Source organism: Elephantulus edwardii, unplaced genomic scaffold (assembly GCF_000299155.1).
Source record: "Elephantulus edwardii isolate Elephantulus edwardi_28Jun2011 unplaced genomic scaffold, EleEdw1.0 scaffold00095, whole genome shotgun sequence".
NCBI lineage: Eukaryota > Metazoa > Chordata > Mammalia > Macroscelidea > Macroscelididae > Elephantulus > Elephantulus edwardii.
In genome coordinates, this window is record NW_006399845.1 from 13,145,342 (window position 1) to 13,172,427 (window position 27,086).

General features: G+C 39.1%; 1 protein-coding gene across 3 annotated transcripts in view; it reads right to left on the bottom strand.

Annotated features, from left to right (window-relative positions):
- Nucleotides 1-27,086, bottom strand: part of CTNNA1 (catenin (cadherin-associated protein), alpha 1, 102kDa) — a 218,346-nt gene that overhangs the window by 31,866 nt on the left and 159,394 nt on the right. For all 3 annotated transcript variants that reach the window (XM_006891184.1, XM_006891183.1, XM_006891182.1), the window contains one exon: nt 17,325-17,417. In XM_006891184.1, coding sequence (XP_006891246.1) covers nt 17,325-17,417 — 93 coding nt within the window. The remainder of the gene's footprint in view (nt 1-17,324; nt 17,418-27,086) is intronic.

Sequence of the window (27,086 nt, forward strand, 5' to 3'; positions counted from 1 at the left end):
TACTTTGGACATGTTGTGAGGAGAGACCGGTCCTTGGAGAGGGACATCATGCTTGCGAGGGTGGAGGGACGGCGCCGAAGAGGAAGGCCCTCTATGAGGTGGATTGATTCAGTGACTGGGATAATTGGGATGGGAGTGTCGAAACAGTGCGACTGGCACAGGAGAGAGCGGAGTTTAGGGCTGTTGTACACAGGGTCGCTATGAGTCGCAGGCGACTCGACGGCACATAACAACAACAATAACAACATGTCCAAAATACATAAAATGTGTGATTTCCACTCACCTATGCTACTTCTCTGTCAGAGAGAAACACAATGACTAGGAATGATAGAAGGAAAATTGATGCCTTTGAGCTGTGGTATGGGAGAACAGTATTGAATATACTATGAACTGCTAAGAAAATGAACAGGTTTGTCCTGGAGAGGATTATACCAGGCTGTTCCTTGGAGTCAAGGATTCTGAAGGTTCTTCTGACAGACTCTGGACATGTTGCAAAGAGTGACCAGTCCTTGGAGAAGGATGTCATGCTTGGGAGAGTGGAAGGACAGCACAGGAGAGAAGACCATCTGAGATGGATCGATTCAGTGACTGGGTCAATGGGGCTGGGTGTGTCAGAGACAGTGAGATTGGCATAGGATAGAGCAGGGTTTAGGCAGGACTGCTGTACATACACAGGGTTGTAACAACAACAACAACAACAACAACAAGCCACTCCAGTTTCAGGTATCACTGAATGGCAACATCATCCAACTACAGCTGTTTTAATGAAAAAATAATGTGTCTTATTCATCCTTTCCCTTTTCTCTCATTCCCATTTCTCAATTCATTAATGACCACTTCCTGGTGGTCTTCTCTCCACAGTTAAATTCACTTTAGCTGCTAAAACATCTACTGTGATAGATTCCTAACTGCTCCAAGTCTTGCTCTCCTGTGTGGATGGCTTGGCTTAAAGACCATCAAAATGAATGAAAACAGATTCCTAAGAGACATGAGTTTGTCATGTACCTTCTAAGTGCTTTTCACAGACAGCTAATGGAGGGTGAGCTCTGTTACCATGTGATATTTTGTGTTAACATGATCATCATCTTTGTTGCTATGTGCTATTATGTCTACTACAACTCATGGCAACCCCATGTACAGTAGCTCTAAACCCTGCTCTATCCTGTACCAATCCCACTGTCTGACACATCTACCACCATTATCTCAGTTACCATATCAATCCATCTCATTCAGTGTCTTCCTCTCTTGCTCAGTTCCTCCACCTTTTCAAACATGATGTCCTTCTCCAAGGACTGGTCCCTTGAGGCAACATGCTCCAAGTATGTCAGATGGAGCCTCAAAATCCTTGCCTCCAAGGAGCAACCTGGTTTCATCGTCTCCAGGCCAAACTTGTTTGTTCTCTTGGAAGTCCATGATATGTTCAATACTCTTTTCCAGCACCACAACTCACAGGCATCAATTCCTCTTCTGTCATCTTTGGTCAAAGTCCAGTTCTTCGATGAACAGCAAGTCTGTAAAGACCATGGCCTGGATTAGGCACACCTTAGTCTCTAGATTGACATGAATGCTTTTCAGCACTCTGAGAAGTCCCTGATGGTAGATTTTCCCAAGGCAATTAATCTTTTGATTTCCTGACTGCTGGTGCCAAGAGTGCTGACTGTGGACCTGAGCAAGCTAACAATACCAATCTCTTCTCCATTTATCATGATGCTGCCAATTGGCCCACTGGTGTGAATCTTTGTCTTCTTGATGTTGAGCTTCAATTCATATCGAAGGCTGTAGTCCTTGACCTTCTTCTGCAGCAAATGCTGCTCCTCAATTTCAGCAAGCACAGCTGTGTCACCTTCCTCTAATCCTGATGCCACATTCCCTCTCATAAAGTCCATTTTCTCGAATGATTTGTTTAATATACAGATTGAAAAGGTATAGAGACAGAAGGAATGCATCTCTGATGTACTCCTTTAGTGCTATAAATTATAATCACTGGTGTTAATTAGGCAGGATCAGACGTGATTTGGTAGATATAATCAGCCTTCTCTTCCGAGGTATGACCTGCACTCGATATATGTTTGGATTCTGGAAAAAAATGGGAGCTTTTAATCTGATTTACAACTTGCTTTCCAGCTTAGGCCTCCAGGGTTGAATCACTAACTTGAAGTACTTGCCAACAGTGGATTCATCAGTCTCTGAAGCCAGCAGTCTGAGGCTATGTTTGACAGCTGGCTGGCTGGGCTCATTAGCCTCCTCAGATACCTTTCCTTGAGGTCTGACCTAAACACCTAGCAACTGCCAGCCTCTACAAGCACCTGAACCATTTCCTTGAAATTTCTCAATCTTTCTCTTCTCTCTCATACCTATAACATGGGTTGTGTCTCTAGAGAACCCAACATAAGATATGTTCAAGAGAATAAACTAAGGAATAAAGGAAGCAGGCAATCACTGAGAACAACAGGCATTCTTACGATGCCAGTGAAAGGAAGTCCCAAAGTTGCAACTACACAACATGTCTAAAGACCAGCGTGCCAGTTAATAAACATAACCACAATGACTGGGTCTCCTACTAAAATTCTTGGCAGCTCTGGTGGCACAGACCACAGGGCACTGCTAACCCATAGGCCGTGCCTCTCTGGTAATACGAATCCACCAACAGCTCAATCTCCTCCTGTCTGTTGGACAGCCTCAGAAAATCCACTGGAGTGTGAGCTAGGAGACAGCTCCAACTCAAGAGCATAAACATTTGCATCAAGTTCAAGTGGATTTGTTTAGGGGAGAGCAAGGAAATCTATTTTCCTTAGTTCTGTCATTCTTTCCCTCTCCTCAAGTGTGAACTCTAGATACTAATTTACAGTATGTTTCATACTTCCTCTAGCTCTTCGAACATCTTAACACCTTTGCCAGCAGATTCTCTCTCCACTTATAACTCTGCTCCCTATTTCAATGTTATGATGAATGGAAGCAAGAGTTTCTCTAAAGATTCTTATTACACTGCTCATCCACATAACTGTGCACATGTACCCTGCCTGCTTTTATATTAACTTCTATTCCAGACCAACGTCCCCATTTGTCCACATAATTTCATTTCTTCTCCTCTATATTCCAGGATGTTTCTCAAGCAACTCTCCTTTTCAAAATTTACCTCTATTGGAGTATTTCTTTCAGCATTTAAAAAAAAAGTTTATGTAATTTTAAAATAAATAAAAGCAAAATACTCTTGATCTCATATTCATCTCATGTGACCAGCCCCACAATCTTTACACAGTTCAATATTTTCTGAAGCTGTCTCCTCCTCCTCCTTGTTGTTGTTGTGTGCCGTTGAGTCGTCTGTGACTCATAGCGACCCTATGTACAACAGCCCTAAACCCTGCTCTATCCTGCGCCAACCGCACTGCCTCTGACACACCCATCCCGATTACCCCAGTCACCGAATCAATCCATCTCATACAGGGTCTTCCCCTCCTGCGCTGTCCCTCCACCCTCCCAAGCATGATGTCCCTCCTGGCAACATGTCCAAAGTACGTCAGACGAAGCCCCAGAATCCTTGCCTCCAAGGAGTAGCTTGGTTTAATCCTCTCCAAGATGAATCTGTTTGTTTTCCTGGCAGTCCATGGTACATTCAGTACTCTTCTCCAGCACCACAGCTCAAAAGCATCCACTCTCCTTCTGTCCTCCCTAGTCATTGTCCAACTCTCTGATGCATAACAAGCGACTGCAAACGCCATGGCCTGTATCAGGCGCACCTTAGTCTCCAGAGAGACACCGTTGCTCCTGAGTACTTTAGAGAGGTCCCTAACAGCAGACTTTCCCATCACGATACGCTTTCTGATTTCCTGAGTGCTGGTGCCAAGAGTGTTGACTGTGGAGCCAAGCAAACTGAAGCTGTGAACAATCTCAATCTCTTCGCCATCCATCCTGACGCTGCCAATTGGTCCAGTGGTGAGAATCTTTGTCTTCTTGACATTGAGCCTCAGTCCATACTGAAGGCTGCAGTCCTTGACCCTTCACAGCAAGTGCATGAGGTCCTCCTCAGTTTCAGCAAGCAGGGCTGTGTCATCTGCATAACGCAGACTGTTAATAGATCTTCCACCAATCCTGATGCCACAATTCTCCTACTACTAACAAATAAGCACAAAGCATGCTGCCATCACAATCCTTACATAAATCTTAACTATCAAACTATTACATTATTTTCCTTTCCTGAACTCACTTCAATAAGGCCTGTCTCACCTAAACTTCTGTTCAAGGTTACAATGACCTCTATTTATTGCTAAACTCAATGCTCTAAGCCCCAGTTCTAAAAGGCATTTGACATAATCAATCACTCTTTCTAGAAACATCCCTCTCCAACCCCCTTGGTTTCTGAGATGTAAGCAGCTCCAGTCTTGATAAGTATGAGTGTCTCCTTCGCAGGATTCCACTTATCTCTCCAACCTCTAAATGTTAGGGAACCTCAGATTCCATTCCCAGACTTCTCTACCCACAGTCTGTCTTGACAATCTTGCCATAAGCACTAGGTAGTCTCAGATTTACCAATCTTGTTCATATTTCGTCCTTGTCCTCACCACTTCTTGGATGTATAATGCTGTATTTCACTGAATTAATTTTGACACCTAACTACCCTGTAAGACAAAGTAGAACTTCCCCACTGGGAGCGTTTTCTGGCCTACACTGCCTCTTGGGAGCTCTGGTGGCCTACCAGTAAGAAGCTGAACTGCAATCCAAAAGGCTCTTGGTTTGATTTACTGCCACTGAAAACCTGCTGGAGGGTCAGATATGTGTCAGTTCCAACTAGACAGCATATGATGACGACAACAACAACAACACTGACCCTTAGGAGCAGATTGCCTGGTCTTTTCTTCCATAAGCCACTAACAGATTTGGGCCACTTTGGATGTCTAACTGTGGTTGTTATGTGCTGCCACAATGGAACAAACTCACAGCTAAACATCCAGCAGTTTTCCAAAGGCTTTAAATTGCATGGGAGGAGAATACGCACCCTCCTCCCACGGAGCAGCTGGTACATTTGAACTACCTGCATTTGCACCACTAGTCCCTCAGGTATCATTAGGAACAAGTCATTCCACTACCAAATAATTCTAAGCCATTAAAAAAAAATCCATAAAATAAATGGGGATTCTACCACAGCACAGGTGCATCATTCCATCTGGCTGCTTAAGTGCAAAACTTTGGACTTGTCTCTTTTTCCTCATACCTTACATCAAATTCCTCCCATAAATTCTACCTTAAAATATATCCGTATAAACACTAATCACCACTTCCACTCTCTGGTTTGGCTTCACCCAAGAGCCTCTAATCTAGTCTAGTTTACTATTAAATACAACAAATCACCACAACCTAGTGACTTAAGACAACACACACATTTATTATTTTTCCAGGTAGAAATCAGGTCTTGTGGAACTAAAAGTCAAGGAGTGAGCAGAGCTGTATGCCTTCAGAAGGCACTCATTTCCTTTTTCAACTTCTAAATGCTGCTTGTGACCATGTTACCTTGATCTCTGTTGTCCTCTGATGTTGATACATTCATGCCCCTCTCTTATAAGGGCCTTATGATTATACTGGGACCGCTCAGATAATCCTAATAATTCTCCTATCTCAATTTCCTTAACTTCATCGTACCTACAAAACAACCCACAACTGACCACGAAAGTATTCCATTTCCAGGTTTTGTAAATTATAATGTGAACATCATTGGAGGGGCATTATTCTGCCTCCTTAGGGGCCTCTCTGCTTCTGTCCTCACAGATGTCAGAGGGATCCTAAGGTACAACACATCATTTTTCTACTCAAAACCCTCCAATGGCTTCCCATCACACACAAAGTAAAAACCAAAAGCTTTTTTGCTATGCTTTTCAAGACCCTACATGACCCATACCTCAATTAGCTAGGAGATCATTCTTCATGCCCTCTATATTTGCTGTTGACTCTGTCCGAAGCACTCTTATCTCAAATATCCTACATGGCTTATTTTATCATTTCCTTCAAGTCTTTTTAATAGAGAACTATTTCAGTAAGGTCTCTCTCAACCATCCTACCCACAGTACTTAAAGCAACATAACAACATTAGGAAAGCCATATAAAACAGTGCTCTGAGAGAACTTCATCATTAAATGTTATATTACAAAGAACAAAGTTCTTAAAATCAATGATATAAGCTTTTAATCTTGGAAATTTAAAAAAAAACATTAAAAGCAAGTAAAAGAAAGAACACAAAATAGAAATTAATGAAACAGAAAACAGAGGGGTGAAAAAGCCACAGAAGTAAAGGCTGGTTGTATGAAAAAAATCAATAAAACTGAAGCAAACTGGAGAGGAGAGGAAAACAAAAAAACACATTCAAAAGCCAAAAAAGGATGCTATCACCACAGATACTGAAGACATTAACATGAGGACTGTTTGCTTGCAATTGGGTGTGAACGGATTTGATTTGGCCTTGTACTTAAAAAGGAATTTGGTTGCCAATTTGGGGCTGGTATCCAGTTTGGAGCAGCTGGATTCTACAAAGGTGTGTTTTCTGTTTTGGTTGAGACTTGAGTGTGGACTGTTGCTTGCAAATGGGTGTGAGCTGATTGGATTTGGCCTTGTACTTAAAAAGGCATTTGGGTCCTTGGGCCTGTGGCTCACTCCTGGTTTTGGTTTTAATTGTTTTCCGTCAAACATTCTTCTAAGTGGTATAGCACTGGTCTGTTAATTTGCTTTACAGAGGTAACTCTCGTTGCTGTGATGCTAAACACTGTAACACTGATGTGTCAAATGTGATAACGGTTACCCATGGTGGACAGTGTTTGGTGGAGCTCCCAGATTAAAACAGGCTTAGAAGCAGGAGTGGCATCTACTTCTGAAATAGCTTGCCTCTGGAAACTCTATGAATGTAGGGTTTTCAGAGGCAAGCTATTTCAGAAGTGGATTCCACTACTTCCAAGCTTTTGTTTGAATCGGGGAGGAGCTCCACCAAACACTGTCTGCCATGGGTGACCAATTTTGCATTTGGCACATCAAGGTCACAGTGTTCAGCATCACAGCAACCACAAGTTATCTCTGTACAGCAAATTGACAGACTAGTGCTATACCACCTAGAAGAATGTTTGACCAAAAACAATTAAAAGCAGGCATGAGGGACACAGATTAAAATCACCCATCGTTGGCTTGGTAGCATCATTTTCTGTCCATTAGGCCAAAATTAAAATTCTTACAACCAAAACTATCCAAGATCAAACAGATACAATAAATGGAAAATTAGAAGTAATATAAAAGCAACAAATTGAAATTCAGAACATTAAGTCTAAATTTGACAAACAATACACTTAAAGGATAAAACTAAAGAAAAGAAACAGACTTTGTAACATGGAGCACAAACCTTTCAAGAGTAACCTGGAAGAAAACATAAGAATTAAGTGGGACATAAAGAAATTTAACTTAGCTGTGACTGGAAATTAAGAACAAAAGTCTAGAACAAAACCTAGAAGTTATTAAATACCGGCAGGAAGAAAGCTTTTTAAATATTATAATAAAGGAGAAAATAGGCATTTTTTTTTTAAAAAAAAGCTAACCAAACCTCAAACAGAAGAGACCACAAAAGAAAAACTTAAGAACATGCATCATTATGAAAGTTTCCAAAATTAAAGACAAAGAACGAACAGAAAGCAGCTCAGAAAAAACAAAGAGTTACTTAACAAAAGAGAATCAGTAAGAAAATTTACATTTTTCAGTAGAAATTATCAAGGGAGAAAGGCAATGGAACAATACATATAAAATGGAAATAAAATGCTACACCCAAGATTCTATAGCCAGCAAAATTATCCCTCAAATACCGCTTGAAAATAAAGCCATTTCCAGATAAACAGAAACTAAATGAATCTGTGAAAATGAGGCCAAGAAAAAAAAAAATTTCTTGGATCAGGACGTAAACAGGATAGGATAACAATCTATGATTAACATACATGACCACATTAAGTAATTTAATGCAGAAAGTGATCGGTACACAAAACATGTGGAAAAAAACCCAGGACACAAGCCAGAGTCTGGAAAAATGTCAACTACAATACCACCTTGTGTGACTGAGATAGTTCACTCAGCATAATGTCCTCCAGGCATCCTCATGTTGTGTACAAGTTCATTGTTTTTTCAATGCTGCGTAATATTCCATCGTGTGAATGTACTCTAGTTTTTCTATGCATTCGTTTTTGGTTGTTTTTATATGCACTTGGCTTTCGTCCATCTCTACTACTGTGAATAACGCAGCAATAAACATAGTGTTCATGCATCTGTTTGACTCATGGCTCTGGTTTCTTTAAGGTAAATTCCCAGTAATGGAACTGCTGGCTTTATTTCCAATTCTTTGAGCAAGCATCAAACCACTTTTCAAAGTGGCTGTATCATATGATATTCCTACCAGCCCTGGATAGTTGGTAAACACAAATAGACATTCTGGTATTCTCTGCTTTCAGCCAGGATCCATCTGACATCAGCAATGTATCCCTCGTGCCACAGCCTCTTTTAAATCTAGTTTGAATTTCTATCAGTTCCCTGTTACTGTATTGTCATAGCATTTTTATATAATCTACATCAAGATTTCATTTGCATGTGATATTAATAGTATTGTTCAATAATTTCCACATTATATTGGACTGCTGCCTAGAGTCTGTTTATTAAGAAAGTGAATAATGCTGGAAAGCAGTAACTCAGGATAAAAATCCCTTTCCCTCAGGTTATTAATCACAACGGGCAGGAGAATTATTGTTGGTGTTGATTGCCATCGATTTGAGGTCGACTCATAGTGACTCTATGAACAAAAGACCTAATGCCCTTTCCATAGCTATCATTGTTTCTCCAAGTTCACAGAGTTTCCAGAGGCATATGGTGTAGGAAGTGGATGCCACTCCTGCTTCCCAACCTGTTTTACAACTGGGAGTTCCACCAAACACTGTCCACAATGGGAAACCATTATGATACTTGATAGCCCCATGGCACAAGGTTCAGCATCATAGCAAACCCAGGTTATCTCATCCGCACACTGACAAAGTGTGATGGGCAAAGTGGAAGAATGTTCCATCAGATATAACAGCACTAGTCTCATTTAGCAGCGGTTAAGTGCTGTCAAGTCTAATATGACTCAGAGTAAGCTTTGCACAAAAGACCTAAACTCTGTTCTATAATTAACATCATTTCCGTACATTTATAAGGGAGTCTGTAGAGCTTCTAGAGCATCTAGTTTAGGAAGTGGATGCCACTCCTAACATGATGGATGCTTCCCAACATGAATCAATCTGGAAGTTCATCCAATCATTCTACATAATGGGTAACCACTGTGGTATCTGACATGAATACGGAACAGTGTTCAGCCTCTTTTAAATCTAGTTTGAATTTCTGTCAGTTCCCTGTTGATGTATTGTTCTAGCATTTTTAAATACTCTACATCAAGATTTTATTTGCATGTAATATTAATGGTATTGTTCAATAATTTCTATATTCTACTGGGCTTCTTCTGCCTAGAGTCTGTTTATTAAGAAAGTGAATGATGCTAGAAAGCAGTAACTCAGGACAAAAATCCCTTTCCTTCAAGTTATTAATCACAACAGGCCTGAGAGTAGAGCAACTTTTAGAGAGGGGTTCTTTGTCTATGAAAGGTAAGGACAGGAAGAGTCAGATAGGATAGGCCAAAGGAGTTTGGCTTATTCCCTTCAATGATTTTTAAAACTTAGTACTAGTACCTATGGACCTGGAGAAAGAATGACAGTCACACAAGTGACTTTCATTCACAGGGTCGCTATGAGTAGCCTACGACCCAAAGGCACTTAACAACAACAACATTAATACCAATCATTCTAAAGTAAGACTTGGGGGGAGCTCTGGTGGCCTAGTGGCAAAGACGTTGCACTGCAATCCCAGAGGTACGCAGTTCAAATCCACCAGATGCTCTGCTGGAAAAGGAGGGGGCAATCTCCTCTTGTACCAGTCAGATCTGATTTGACGATACACATAAATATAATGTAAAAAAAAAAATTTTTTTTAAAAAAGTAAGACTTGGCAAGAAAAAATCTGACTTGCTGGCTTCTTCCTAAAAACAATGAAAAGATATGGTAATCATGAGCTGGAGTAGACTTTTGTCGTCTCATTTAGAAAAAGCATGTGTTACCCAATCTGCCACTATCATACCTGCAAAAAACTACTATATCTGTCATTTACAAACCTGCTTGGCCCCAGGAGCACAGCAGTCTGTGAGAGCCCATGCAGGCATCCAGAATGGAGAGGGGGTAACTCACTTGGAAAAACACCCTTTAGGACACAGCACGGGTACCAAGTATCTGTCTCACCCTAATCCCCTATACAACAGCAATTTTAAACCCATGTGGTGGGGCCCAGTAGCACACGATTTATGCACACATGTTGTTTTATTAGAACCTACTAGACTCTATATGTGATTTCTCCCCACCCCCAGGCCTTGGACTTTAAGATCATTTATATAAATACTTTTGGTAGGTGTAATCAGCGTATGTTACCATCTGTTTCAGCTGATATGTGAAAGCTTATTCGCTTTTCAAGCATTTCAGACCCAAATGGAGAACCGGAGACATTAAAAATAAAATGCTGATAGGGTGAAATGGCAAACTTATGAAAGAAAATAAAATCTTCAGAGACATTCTACATTTACTTTCCATAAAACGGTCACCATGATCTTTCTGGAGGTAGTGATGCAACCCAATGGCTTATTACCTGCACAGTTATCAATCACTGGTGATTTCATAATTGGTATCTATGTCCCTCTGATGATGTGAATTTACAATTGTCCTATCACACTGATAAGAGGAGGAAGTAACTGTCATCAGCAAACTAATCTACACACTTGGAAATTAGAACAGATGCCCTAACTTGCATATATAGTGGTTAGTTACTGTGAAAACAACCATCAAGGTTGTTGTGCTTTACTTATTTTGATTGTATTCCCTGAGTTTTAGGAACTGATTATCTGAAAGGACCAAAGTTTATGACCACAGTCATAGTTTATTTTTAAACTGGCTGCAGTGTAGAAATTTCATCTCAGTGACCTCTACTCCATGATTTCAGCCTCTTGGCTTATTCTTCTTTATTCTTGCCACTATAATTTCGCAGGACACTGAGAGAGGGACACATATAAGCCAGTCACAAAGAAGCCTTACCTATGTGTGAGTCAATTTTAAGAAAATATCTTAAATTAATGCAGTATTTCAAAAACACTTTCTTCTCAGTTATAGAAAACAATTTCTTTAAAACACAGCAGCATATGGAAGGTCCACAGCACATGTGTCTCTACACCAGTTAAATGCAGACTGTGACAGAAAAGAGTCGTAAACATTTCACTCTAAAAGGGCTGTTCCTTCCCTCCATTGTGCACATTATGTTCCCACGAATACTCTATACCTGACAAGTCAGAGAAGTTAATTCTTCGGATGAAATACCTCTCACATGCTGCTTGGCAGTCAGTGGAAATGGAAGGAGAAATCAGGGTGAACAAGCAGAACCAGCACCCCTCCCAAGAGAGGGAACACATCACCACATAACAACATGTCTCCACTGGGTAATGTCTTCCACAACCGTAAGAGCCCAGACACTTAACTGAGCCTAATCGCTTATCTTTCAATATTCTGTTATCAATTACTTTTTAACATCAGCAGCTGGCTGGACTAAGCAAGGTATCTAGATTGTATATTGGTTCTTTTGAATAACTACTTGTCTAATATATCAGAAACATAAGGAAACGATCAAGAAGTAAGTGAGTCATATTCATTATCAAAAAGAATTTTCAAGCTTTATCTTAAAGTTCAATGCTGTTTGTGATAGGACAATATCCAATTATACTTGCGAGGAAGACCTGTTAATATGACCATTATTCAAATTTACACAACAGCCATAAGAATGAAAGAGGAACAAAGAAAAGACTTCTTCCAACTTTTAGGGTTTGAAAAGTATCAAATACGTAATCAAGGTCACTGACAATTATTGGCAACTAGAATCAAGTTATAATAAAAAGAAGCAGAAGCACTAGCACAAAATTATGGGCTTGAGGATAGAAACAACACTGGAGAATGCACAACAGAATTCCATATAACTGATGACTCGTCCATTGCAATTATCATTAAAGGGTGGGGGAACCAAATCCATAAAAGGATCTCACCAAATACACAAATACCCAGTATCGTTAGTAACAATAAGCATAGAGGCCAACCTAGACAGTGACTATTAACTGCTTATTTATAAGTTAAAACTGAAGACAATTAAAACAAATCTATGAGAAACAAAAATACAGCTTTCTGTTTTCCTTCTGTAATTTAAAAACCATCTTAAGAACAGATCTGATACAATGAGCACTGACAACTGAAGGCCAGGCAAGGTGCAGAATAACACCAAGAAAGGAAAAGGACAAATAAAGACCAAAATGAGTGTTGTAAAAGAATCAGAAAGTGGCTCTAGATCACAGAGAAGCTAAAGTGAAAGGAAGGAATGAAAATTGTAAAGAGTTGAAGAGATGATTTTGAGCAGTGGTTCAAAAAAAACAAAGTCTAAAACTCTGCAGCCTTGAACTTAAAAAAAATAAGAGTAGAAGATGCTTAGTCTTGTTTAAGATAAAGAAATGAAGGAAAATATCAAGCCTTATGTTGCAACAATGAAATATTTCACAGGCAAAATGTTAAGCAACATAAAAAGTGCCAAAAGGAGGAAAAAGGAATACAGAGTTACTATACCAGTGAACTTGATGACATTCTGTCATTTCAGCAGGTAGGTGGTTGTTATGTGCCATCGAGTTGCTTGCAACTCACAGCGACCCTATGTATGAGAGCTCTAAACGCCGTTCTATCCTGTGCCAAACTCGCTGTCTCAAACGCACTTATTCCCACCACTCCAGTCACAGAATCGATCCATCTCATCAAACGTCTTCCTCTCCTTCGCTGCGCCTCCACTCTGCCAAACATGATGTCCCTCTCCAAGGACCAGTCCCTCCTTGCAACATGCCCAAAGTATGTCAGATGAAGCTTCAGAATCCTTGACTCCAAGGAGCATTCCAGCTTCACCTTCTCCAGGACAAACCTGTTTGTTCTCCTAGCAGTCCATGCTATATTCAACACTCTTCTCCAGCACCACAGCTCAAAGGCATCAATTCTCTATCATCCCTATTCACTGTCCAACTCTCTGATGCAGAGCATGTAATTGCGAAGACTACAGCCCAGATCAGGCGCACCTTATTCTCCAGCCTGATGTCGTTGCTCTTCAGTACTCTTGAGAGGCCGCTCACAGCTGACTTTCCCAATGCAATTCGCCTCTTGATTGCCTGGCTGCTGTTACCAAGAGTGTTGATTGTGGAGCCAAGAAAACTAAACCTGTTAACTATCTCAATCTCTTCACCATCCATACTGATGCTGCCAGTGGTGAGAATCTTTGTTTTCATGATGTCGAGCTTCAATCCATATAGGAGGCTGCAGTCCTTGACCTTCTGCAGCAAGCGCCTCAGGTCCTCCTCAGTTTCAGCAAGCAGGGTTGTGTCATCTCCATAACACAGGTTGTTGATGATTCTTCTACCAATCCTGATGCCACATTCCTCCTTGTACAGCCCAGGGTCTTGGATGATCTGTTCTGCATACAGATTGAAAAGGTATGGAGACAAAATACATCCCTGATGAATCCCCTCCTTGATTTTGAACCATGTAGTGTCTCCTTGCTCTGTTCTGACGACTACCTCTTGGTCCAAGTACAGGTTTCGCATTAGCACAATCAAATGTTCTGGGATTCCCATTCTTCTCAGAGTCAGCTACAGCTTGTTGTGATCCACACAGTCAAAAGCCTTTGCATAGTCAATAAAGCACAGATAGATATTCTTCTGGTATTCTTTGCTTTCTGCCAAGATCCATCTAACATTAGCTATAATATCCCTAGTACCACGACCTCTTCTAAATCCAGCCTGCACATCTGGCAGTTCTCTGTTGATATATTGTTTCCAAACGTTTTTTGGATCATTTTCAGCAGAATCTTGCTTGCATGTGATATTCATGATATTGTTCGATAATTTCTGCACTTTGTTGGGTCACCTTTCTTTGGAATGGGAACAAATATTGATCTTTTCCACTCAGTCGGCCAGCAGGCTGTCCTGCAGCTTTTTCAGCAGGTAGCATAAAAAAAACCTGATAATACCAAAAGAAGGCCAAGCTGCACTGAAAGCATTTGTGAAAAATAAGCATCTAGGAATTGACAGAATATCAACTGAGATGTTTCAACAAATGTGAGAAGCTGGGAAGACAGTAAACCTCAACTTCAAGAGCTTGAGACCAGAAGAACACTATGGTCCCTGGCTACTACCACAGACCATTCTAAAAGAGACGGAAGACTCTTGATGCAATTGGGGGAAATGTGGAAACAAATCATGAAAAAGTCAGGTTTACCACTCCAACTGATTCCAGGGAAAGCCACAAGACTATACCCTTTGGATCACTCCTTGAACCCGAAACAAAACTCATGTCTCTGTGGCTCAAATTTTAATTAAACAACAGATCAATGAGGTGTCCAACAGCACCAGAGAGCTACTCACTCCTTACAACAATCAACTATACAGGCTGAAAGGGCAGCATCTGCTCAAGAATGAAGCCTTGTAGGCAGGAAGGATAGAAGAGTTAAAGGAAATGAGAATTATAGAGAAGAAGTAGGGAGAGTATAGTGTTTTTCCATTCTGAATATTGTAATTAATATTATAAACAAAATGCATTTGAGTGGTTAAATTAGTAATCAATTCGTTTTGTAAACTTTCATTCAAATAACAACAGAAAACAAAATCATTCCAAAGAAAGGTGATTCAACACATTGTGGAAATTACTGAATAATATCCTTAGTAACAGATGAAGGTAAAATCTTATTGAAAAGAATTTTTAAATGGATGGAGCTGTCAGAATCCAAGCTGGACTTAAGAGATGTGTAAAAAGGGGTATCACTGTTGATAGCAGATTGATTTTGGCTAAATATAGAATATAGTAGAAAAGTATTATCATGGACTGTATTACATGCCCCACAAAATACATGTATTTAATTATATAATGTGGATTCTACGTAATGATAGCCTACGAAAAGATAAACCCGGCAACTCGCTTTAATTCCATCACAGCTATAACCAGATGAAAGGGACCTTCCTCAAGTCTAAAAACTTACTGTCAAGTCAGAACCAACTCACAGATGACCATCCAACAGCGGTTTTTCAGAGGCTGTAAATTGCAAAGGAGATTACCCATATTTCTCCCAAGGAGGGGCTGTGGATTTGAACTGCCAGAGAAGTGCTGCTTTTGGGTTACGAGCACAACTCCCTATTGATGACACCAACTAGAGTTTATCAGTAGGTTTTATATATATATAAATTTTTTTTGTAAAAAGGAGGAAAAGGGGTGCCTCATTACCAGCAAGAAAGAAATGCCAGTAATGGAGCAAATAATTTTCTAACTGAGACACTGAGAAGCTGATACCAGGAAAGCTGGGACACATGGAGACCACCAAGGAATGCCTGGCTTACAGATGATGAAGCTGAAGGAAAGATTTTCCTCCATAATCAACAGCCCTCCCATAGAGCTGTCTCTCTGGATTTGGACTCTGTGCCTTCTAAACTCTAAGCGAATACATTTCTGTTTGTTCAAGTCATCCACCTGTGGTGTCCCTGTTAGTGAATACCAGATCCCTAAGGCAGATGTTTAGCTGTATTTCGTTGACTATGTAAAGACATTCAACTGGGGAGGATAAAAATTATGGCTAATAAGGGAAAAAATGAGAAATCTCAAACACTTAATTGTGTTCATACAGAACATGTACATTGTCCAAAAGCAGTCATTCAGAACAAAGGGCAATGTTGTTAGGTGCCATCAAGTTGAGTATGACTGGATGACAACAGATCTGAACCCTGTCCTGTGCCATCCTCACACCTTCACACTAGAGCCCACTGTGGCAGTGACTGTGTTAATCTACCTGGTGGAAGGTCCTCCTCTCCTTCGCCAACCCTTCACTTGCACTCTGTAGCCAGAGTGCTCTTTGGAGGCAAGGATAATGAGGCTTTGCCTCACATTCTTCAGGTATGCTGGTAAGAGGGGCTATTCCTTGGAGAAGCACATGATGCTAGGAAAGATAGAGGTGGAAAGGGATATGACATGATTTAAAATCAAGAAAGGTGTGCATCAAGGATCTCTTCCATCATATCTGTTCAATCTGTATGCTGAACAAATAATCTGAGAAACTGGGCTGTATGAAGAAATGCATATCAGGACTGGGGAAGATTCAATAACCTGTAATATACTGACAGACAAATCTACTGATGAAAAAGATCTGAGAAACACTTAGTGATAAAGATCAAAGACTATAATCTTCATTATGTCAGCATAAAGAAAACAACTAGACCAATAAACAACATTATGATAAATGGAGAAATGACTGAAATTGTCAAGGATTTAACTTTATCATCGATACTCTGGGAAATAGTAGTAAAAGAAGCCACCAATGTACTGCATTACAAAGGGCAAATATGAGGCAAAGGACCTCTTTAAAGTGTTAAAGAGCCTAGATATCATTCTAAGGAGTAAGGTATGCCTAACCCATGGTAGTTTCAATGCTGTCATGTATACATGCAAAATGGACTATATGGGAGATCAAAGAAGAATTAATGCCTCTGAGTGGTGTTAGCAAAAAATACTGACTGCATCATGGACTGCTGAAGAATAAACAATTTGTCTTAGAAGATACATAGCCAGAATGCTCTTAGGATCTTAGTATCAGGGGCAAATTTGGGAAAGAGAGCGTGAAAAAGACCCTCAATGAGATGAACTGACAAAGTAGATTTAAGAAAGAAGAGGGGGGAGTCTTAAGCAACAATAATTGTGCGGATGGCAGAGGGCCAGACAGCATTTCAATTCTGTTGTACTAAGCATCACTATGAATTGCAATCAACTCAACAGGCCCTAACAAGATGGAGAGCAGGGAGTGTAGGTGTCTGTCTGCTTCTCTTTTGGATTATAAACTATTTTCAAGGCTGCCAGATGTTTGCAAATGGTCTTCCCTCAGCAACTGTTCATCTACCATGTTCCAGCAAAGGAGGTCACTATATATTTTTATGAAAGGCAAGGGGAGATTAACACGTGATGCCCCAAGAGAACATCACGTGCAGTCAAGTAAATCTTTCTAAATTACAGGGACTCCAGAGCTCAGAGCTTTGTCTCTACCTAAAATCTAAAAACAGAAACACCACAATAGAAACCTGGTATCTACTTCCAACAAAATCCAACGTAGTTATTTCTCAAACACTGGTGCTCATCATTTACCTGAGGACAGAGAGCTTCTAACTGGCTTGCAGACATTCGGACAAGCTTCACACCTTCTTCATTGTTTGAAATGGAACAGGCCAGGTTGGCAACCTGTAAAAGAGAACAACATATAAAGATCTTTGATGATTTTTGTCATTTGATTATTAAGAGAAACAAACATAAACGCACCCCAGCCTCATCATCTTGACCATTCTAGCATAGAATGACAAGTACGTCAATGATCTTTCTCAAAAATTATTATCAGATTAGGAGGACACATTTTTTAGCACTACACTAGGCAAACTACATACACTTGTCATCAGATCACAACATGGGCTAGAGATAGACCCTGAAATAGGCCAAGGACCTGTAGCTCAAGTAATCTGTGTGTAAACTAAAGTCATTCTGAAAGGAGATTCTCCTGGAACGGTAATGATGTTTAAAAAGCAGAGGAGTCAACAGCATCAGGACTGAGTTGTTAGTAATCAACAAGAATAAGGCATTGCAAAGAAATAAAATGCATTGGAAAGAAATAAAAAGTCCAAGTTATTATTCTCATCTGACAGGTGAACAGATGGTTACTTTAAGCCAAGATGAATTTTAAAATAAGAAGTTGGTTGCGGGACCATCTTCATTTAAAAAAAAAAAAAAGGAAAAATAAACAGGGATGGTGTCCTATAGTTAAGAGCAAAACTGTCCTTCAACTGTGCTCTCAAAAACAAAGACAGTTAAACTCTTTCCTGCTGTCTCATGGTATAGCTCATGTATAATAAGTACAGCAAGAATCAGTCTTTATACATTGTGTCATAAGCCCTCTGCTGAAGGCCTAGTTGTGCTAAGAATGCTGTTCTGTGGTGACTGCTAAAGCTATGATCACTTATATGAGTTTCTAAATGAGTAGGCTTGCCAATTCTATTAGCAATACTGGAGCTGAACTGAATCCACAGTGCTGAACACAGCTTACCCCAGTTGCAAACTGAGTTATGAACGAGAGAGGTGTAAGCAGCTGAATACCAAAGGTACTTTCTGGGAATTTAAATGCTGGAGTAAACAAGGGTAATGGCAAAAACCTCTGATTTTCACTTCCATCCAACTTAGTCACATAATAGAACAAAAAAAATTCTTTCCTATTATGGGTGTTTGCAGTGTTACAGTCTAGGGTTATTAGCTTCCTAGTAAGACTGCTATCTAATATCTAGAATTCTACTCACATCGTAAGACAAAGGAGTCAACCTGGAATTTGAACCTAAAAATGTAAGGAAGTGAAAAAGTAAGCTTTTTCTTTACTGTTTATGGGGCATTCAAAAATCACACAAAGTAGGAATTCTTGTGCTCACTTGGCATTAACTTCTGATGTCAGCTGGATTAGAGCAAAGACAATTCTATCATGACAATTCACAGTGCTGATCACAGATTTCTATTTGTTAGTTTAAACATCATTATAAAATATGATGCAAACATAATTTTAGAAAACTTTTTTTAACCACCAAAGAGTGTATTTTATGATGTAACACTAAAAGAGAAATTGTAAATTAGATGTGTTCTTGAAAGGGGATCTGTATTTATTCTTTCACAGAAAAAAAAACACCACAATATAAATTTCATGTTGATCATGGATTGAGAAGTCTGGGAATCACAAAGATCTCTGGAGAGGCCAATATGCTGACACTCAAAACCCGGACCCACTCTCATGGTTTAGGAGGCTAGCCAATAAAAGGATAGATTCAAAAAGGTCAGGCACTGTATTTCTGCCTTCTCTAGTCATTTTATTTATATTCTTTCAATTTTACATATCCTTAGAACTCAGAAAAAAAAATACTTATGCTAAAAACAAAAGATTATGTTAAGTAAAAACTACTGCCAGGTCAGACATCTAAGGGTGTTGTGTGGCTAAGGCTTGAAATGGCTGACTTCTTTAAATCATCTTTTTTTATTTCCTGGTGTTTATTTTAAAACATTACTTAAAAACATTTCTGATGCACTGTGGGAGCAGTAATGTTCTACAAGTGTACACTGCCTGTTCCAGGAATCAGCCTGCCCTGTCAGGATGGAGGAAGCGAGTGTCTGTCATTGCCAGTCTTCTCCAGATGAATGCACTTCATTTTGCCCCTCAGGGACAAGGCTATTCATGTTTAACAATGACAAATGTGCAAATCCAAAATATCTTTGAGGCTAACCTCATAACATTACTGCTATGTTTCACTACTGTGAAAGTTATAGGACACTGAAAGGGTCCTCAGCGGAAAATTTGAGCCTCTAGAAATCTGAGATAGCAGTTAAGTCTGAGACTAAAAGAGATGTTAAAAAGAAGTTTGACGTAAAAACATTCAGAACAGCTAACTTTCACAGAAGAGTTAGTATATTCAAGACTCTGGAAAGAGATGAGCCATTATCTCTAGAATTGTTCTGGGAATAAATTACTGTATCTTTGCTACCACAGTAAACAGGAACCCTGCCTGGTGGCCACGTGTAAGGCATTAACGCTATTGAACTATAGCTTGGTGATTAAAGTAGTCCACCAGCTGCTCCTGGGGATATAGATTTCTTCCAAAGCAATTTACAGGCTCTGAAAACCCTCTGAAAGTCAGTTCTGACTTAAAGTTTTGACCACAGTAATTTCTGTATTAATCATTTAAATGTTTAATTCGTCATAAACCAAGAGAATGATATAATTCACACTATGTGATCATATGCTCTGAGTGATGACGCCTCTTTTGCGTGGCTTCTGCCTATCCTGGCTAAGTGTGGATCAAGATTTCAGAATGATCTCCAATGTACCAGCCCCTAAAAAAGTCAATCAGCCCTGAAGTCTTGCTGGTCTCAAGATTAGCTAAGTAAAAAATCCAAGTTTCGAAAAAGGCTTGTGCCACATCAACAAACATGACATCTATACATGAAAAAAACCCTTGTTTAGTCACTTTGGCAATCTCTATTTTTACCTTACACTGGATTTTCATAACTTAAAATTTCTTAAAACTAAATTCTGAACTGGGGGGGAAAATCTCTTTATGATAATTTTCACTCCATTATGTTAGAGTTGACAACTAAAATAAATAAAAGTTTAAATCTGCTTAAGTCAAGCAAATGCAGGTCATTTCCCACTGCTTTGAGTAATTGCTTCTGGTTTCATATTTGACTAAGATACTCCATTGCTCATTACCTGGAAAGCCTTGTACGTAGACAAAAAATGAGTTTGTTGTTGTTGTGCCTGGTAATCTCAGTTTCTGCTCTCACACTTTCTTTCTTTCTACACTCATACTGCAGTGGAGGTAGAATCCTCAAATTTAAAGCAACTCAAAAATGAGGAAGAACAACTGAAAACATCCATTAGTAGGTAGGATATACAAAGTATGAGTCTAGGAAAATTGGAAGTTGCCAAAAATTAAATACAATGCAGAAAGATTGACATTCTAAGTATTAGCAAGCTGAGATGTACTGATATTGGCCACTTTGAAACAGACAATCATGTGATCTACTCTGCTGGGAACGAAAAAGTGAAGAAGAATTATGTTGTAATCATTGTTAAACAAAAAGAACATTTCAAGATCTATCCTGAAGTATAATGCTGTGAGCAATAGGATGCTATCCATACTCATACTAAGGAGACTTGCTACTATAACTATTACTTAGGAAAATGTACCATAAAGCAAAAGATGGGGAAATGGACAACTTCTACAATTTACAGTATAAAAATCAAATGAGCATGCAATCAAGATTCATTAATAATAACTGCTGACTGGGATGCAAAGGTTGGAAACAACGAAGGACTGGTAGTTGCAAATGACAGACCTGATGAAAGAAACAAGGTTGGAAATCTGATGACTGAATTTTGTACAATTAATGATTTATTCATTGCAAATACTTCTTAAAAAAAAAACAACAGTAACTACACACACATGGACCTCACCTGACAGACTACATAGAAATCAGACTATATCTGTGGAAAGATTTGTGGAGAAGCTCATTATTAGCAGTTAAAACCAGGCCAGTTGACTGTGGAAAAGACTATCAACTACTCACAAAAACAAGTCCACAAGAACCAAAATACCACCTTAAGTATATTCCACCGGAATTTAAAAACTGTATCAAGAATAAGCTTGAAGCATTGAATGCTAATGATCAAAACCTAGAGTGGTTGTGGGATGATATCAAGGTATCATCCATGAAGAAAGTAAAAGATCATTACAAAGAAAGAGGAGAAAGATAAGATCTAACTGGATATCTGAAAATTGCACTAGACTGTCAAGAAGCCAAAACAAAGGGAAGAAATGGTAAAGTAAAAGAAATGAACAGATGTTTTCAAAGGGCAGTGTAAGACAAAGCAAGGTATTATAATGAAATGTGCAAAGAGCTAGTCAGAAAATAAAAGAGGAAGAATTCACTTAGCATTTATCCTGTTTAAGGAACCCCCCAAAAAACCCAAACAAATCTAAGCTTTGAGATGCAATACCGGATGAAGCTATAGGCAAAATTTTGAATGAGGCAGGAAGCATTAAAAGAAAATGGAAGGAATACACCAAGAGTCACTATACCAAAACAACACTGGCTGATATGGAACCATTTCAAGAAACAGCATAAGAACAAGAACCAATCAATGGTAAAGAAAGATATTCACACTGTATTGATGGCACTGGCAATAAAAAGCGCCCCAGGAGTCTACGGGATACAATTGAATGTGCTTATCAGGCTATACCAAGAAATCAAGGAAGACAGTCACTTTGCCGACTGACTGGAAGAGATTCATATTTATTCCCATTCACCAAAAAGGGGATTCAACAGAATGTGGAAATTATCAAACAGTATCATTATCACATGTAAGCAAAATCTTGGTGAATGGCTAGTTTGTGAAACAATGAATGAATGAAAATCCAAAGTCTCTGTAAACTTTCATTAAAATTAATTTTTTTTTAAAAGGCTAGTCTGACACTGACACAGAACTGCGAGAAATTCGGGCTGAATTTAGGTGAGGCTGTGGCATCAGAGATATCTTCGAAGACAAAAAGAATCTTAGTTGAAAGCAAAGAAGCAGAAGAATGTCTACCTGAGTTTTATTGACTATGCAAAGACATTTGACTGTGTGGATCAAAACAAATTACGGCTGGCACTGAGAAGAATGGAAATCCCAGAATGCTTAATTGTGTTTATGCAAAACCTATACATAAACCAAAAGGCTGTTGGCTGAACAGAACAAGGTATAAAATCTCATCTATTTAACCTGTATGCCAAGTAAATCACACAAAAAGCTGGATTTTATGAACAATCAATACCTTTGGTATCAGTAGTCAAGAAATCAAAAGATGTGTGGCACTGAGATAAATGTGCTGTAATGGACTGTCAAAGTGCTATAGCGCAGTCAAGTCAGGTTAAAGACTAAGATGCACCTGATCCTTCAAGTCATGGTCTTTTCAATTATTTGCTAGGCATTAGAAATTGAATAATGACTAACGAAGACAGAAGAAGAATCGATGTCTTTCAAGTGTGGTATTGCAGAATAACACTGAATATTCCATTGACTGTCAAAAAAAACCCACAAATAATGTCCTGAAAATAGGGCTGTCTTAAAGAGGAAAAATAAGACCTCATACTAACATACTGGAGCACTCTAGTAAATTTAGTCCATCAAGAGTTGCACTGCTAACCCAGAGGCTACTGCTCTCAGTGGTTTAATCCACCAGTGCCTTCATGAGAGATAGATGGCAATGTTCTGTGTGATTTACAGCTTCAGCATGCAACTGGAGGGTCAGCTATGAGACAATGTTAGTTTAGGCTGAACGGCAAATGAAGAGTGAGAGAGACACGAATATAATGCCACTGGAAGGCTACAAGGCATAAGCCTGAAGTTTGTGTCTGATCATAGCTGTCTTGATCACAATTTTGGTGTCTTGTCTTTTTAGAGGGTAGGTACAAGAAGTGTTAAAAAAAATACATATACACACACATACACACAGAAAAATAAATGTGGAATCTATACATTTATTATGTTCCTATCTATTTAATTACCAACTGTGTCTTACATAAAAGCCCCATGTTAAGGAATTCTTTCAGTTTTACTTTTCAAATAGCTTCTATTTCCCACAAGGAAGAAAAAGAGGTTTAACAGAGAAGACATTCAGGCAACCAAGAAACACTAAAAAACTCAAGAAACATTGAGAGAGGCTGGTAATCAACACCTCACTCCTGAACACATAGTACTGATCTCCACCCCCTCTAATCCCCGGTATCATTTTCATGACAGAAAACCAAACCAAAACAAACCAAACCAAACAAACAAAAATCAAATACAAGTTTGTGGAGAGACTAGAACTCTCCATGCTGCTGGAAATGTAAAGTACCCTATGGAAAACAGTATGAAGCTTCCACAAAAGGCTATAAATAAAAATAGTGTATGATCCAGCAATTTTAGTCCTAGGCATATACTCTAGAGAAATAATACAAATAGTCAATGCTGCACTATTCACAACAGCAAAAAGATAATGGAAAAAGCCTATGTGTTTACCAAGAGATGAATGGATAAACATAATATACAGGGACAAAGTTATGAAAACTACTCTTGGCCACAACAATCATCTTACAGGAATGAGTCCTACACCTGGGACATAGAACCACAGTTGCAATGGACATTCAAGGTCAGTAGTATTATGTAATCCACAAAAAGAGACCTTCTTTCGTGAGTGGTCATTTAAGGTACAACTACGGGTCTCTCCCTAATCAAAGCAAAGAGTGAAGAAATCAAGAGAGCATGGAAACAATTAGTTCAAACGACTAATGAATCCCACAAGCCTCAGTTTACACGACAGAAAAACTAGATTAGATGGAAGCGGACTACAACTTCAAACCATTCAGAAAAGAGTCAAAATGGAAGATTCTGGAAACAGATGATGAAAAAGTGAAATAAAACTAAAAACACAATTAAGACAGGCTTATTGATCTGATACAGATGGTGAAATCCCAGAGAATATCGTACTTAGCCATCCGTCAAGCCTGTAATTGAATTCATGCCCCCCCACTCCAAACTTGGCTCTTCTTTCAACCAAAAAACCAGGCCCATTACCAAGGAGGGATACACTTCTTAGATAGTAAAACATATGAGATCATAAGGGCAATATGTGCCCAGGGATAAAGTTCAAAAAGCAGGAAGATATAAGAAAGATGGATGAATGGAAATGAAAAACCCAGAGAAGAAGTAGGAATTATTATTACATTATTAATATTATAGGGAAAGTCATGTAACCAAATGTGAATGAGAAATTAACGTGCTCTGTAAACTTTCACCCAATCACAATAATGTTAGGGTTGTGTTGTTTTGCTTTGTTTTTAAATAAAAATGACATTTTAGGAGACTTATAAACTGTCGGGCATAAATTTGCATACACAAAGCAACATTTGATGGTTACTATGTATCTAAATTATCAGTATTGTTATAGCAAATATAAGTGGATGATTTTAATGGTAATTTATTCTCTTAGAACAGAAGAAGTTATAAGTCCAGATTAAGGGTGCCAGTTCTAGAGAAAGGCTTTCTTTCTCTGCTAGTTCTGGAGGAAGGTCCTTTCCTCTTTCAGCATGTGTATGTTCCATCTCCTTGAAAATGATGCTGTGTTTTTGCCATTTCAAGCATCAAGAAGCTTCGTAGCGCAGGCACTAGGGCACACTCCACAACTGGTAATTATTTCTTGGTAGTACAAAGAAATTATTTCTTTGTGACTTGCTTGTCTTCCCTTTATCTCTTACAAGTGTTATGGGCCAAACTCTAGGGAAAGGTCATCTAACAATTCAGGGTTGTGATGGGATTAGGGAGTATTGTGTTCTACCCCTAATCTTTTAACAATTTTTCAGTTTACCACCTCATGGAAGACAATTACACAGTTTTCATATGACATCATTATATACATTTATTTTCATCATCTAATCTCTGGTCTAAGGAGAACCTGAAGCACTTGCTGCAGCGGGTCAAGGACTACAGACTCCAATATGGATTGAGGCTCAATGTCAAGAAGACAAAGATTCTCACCGCTGGACCAATCGGTAGCATCAGGACGGATGAAGAGATTGAGATTGTTCACAGCTTCAGTTTGCTCGGCTCCACAGTCAACACTCTTGGCACCAGTAGCCAGGAAACTAAAAGACGTATTGTGATGGGAAAGTCTGCTGTTAGGGACCTCTCTATAAAGTACTGAAGAGCAATGGTGTCTCCCTGGAGACTAAGGTGCTTCGGATACAGGGCATGGTCTTCGCAATCACTTGTTAAGCATCAGAGAGTTGGACAGTGACTAAGTAGGACAGAACAAGAATTGATGCCTTTGAGCTGTGGTACTGGAGAAGAGTACTGAGGATACCATGGACTGCTAGGAAAACAAACAGATTCATCCTGGAATGGGTTAAACTGGGTGGCTCCTTGGAGGCAAGGGTTCTGAGGCTCCGTCTAACATACTTTGGACATGTTGAAAGGGAGAGGGACATCATGCTTGGTAGGGTGGAGGGACAGCACAGGAGGGGAAGGCCCTCTATGAGGTGGATTGATTTGGTGACTAAGGTAATTGGGATGGATGTATCAGAGACAGTGCGATTAACACAGGACAAAGCAGAGTTTAGGGCTGTTGTACATGGGGTCGCTATGAGTCATGTTTAACACGGTAACATGTTAAAAACTACAGGGTGTATTTCCTCTATTATAGTAAGGAAATTACACAATTGTTTCCTTTCTTCCTTGATATCAAAAAGTGTACTGCCAAATTCAAACTCAAGCATGAAAATCAGATTTCATCTTTGTCCCTTACTTTTTTTTGCCCCTAGTTTCTATGTCTATTTTATGGTGCGTTTTTTCCCTCAAAATAACCATGTCAAATTTAATTTTTAGAAAAAGACAGAAATGGGGACATCTAAAGTAACCAATATAAAACAGAAACTGTGAATTTACGGAAACAAGATAAAAGTATTTTAAAAACTTTACTTTATACTTTTTTAAGGGCTTGCATTTGTAAAGCACAATTCAGATTATATTAAAATAATTTCCATGGTATTATATGTATCACTTTAAAAGTTCTCAATTTCTACCAAACCCCTTGAGTGATTTATCAATAAATCCAGAAAGAAAAACCATTTAAGCACAGTCTGTCAGCTTCACTGATGAGAAATCAGCAAGGCCTACACTTTATTCTAGAATCGGCATGGTAGAGCCAGTTGCTTCCTTATTAATCATTTCTGCTAGTGCTCTAGGAGAAAAGACTCTTGCAACCCCTCAAGAACAAGCTTTTCCCACCACCTCTGATTATGCCATGATTTAACCAGGTACTTAAGTTCCACAACCTCTAACCACCTGTCCAAACTCCACATCTTTGGGGGTAAAGAACTGAAAACAGCACATAAAAGTCACTCTACCCTAAAATAATTTTGTGTGTCTGAACTTACAGACCCTCAAGAATGTGAGAAAACAAGCTCAACATGCTTAAAAATTCTTCCGGACATCAAGGTCGGCATTCCCCAAGGGCATCTGATTGCTTTCATGCAAACATCTTACAGTCTTAAAACTGACGCTTTATTTAATCCACTATTTGCAAGGATTTCAGCCTTCAGTATTATACAGAGGTATTGAGAATATACCCAAGATGTCACAGGTAGACTGTAAAAGGTCAGTGTTTAATTCAAATGCTCCTTAAAGAGCTTCTTCAAGGCCACCAAGCATTATCAGCACACCACAGTATAAAAGCTATAATGCTGATCATTCAATTTGCAGTTAAAAAACAAATTTCAAACCAATAAAACCATATTCTATGAAGTCCA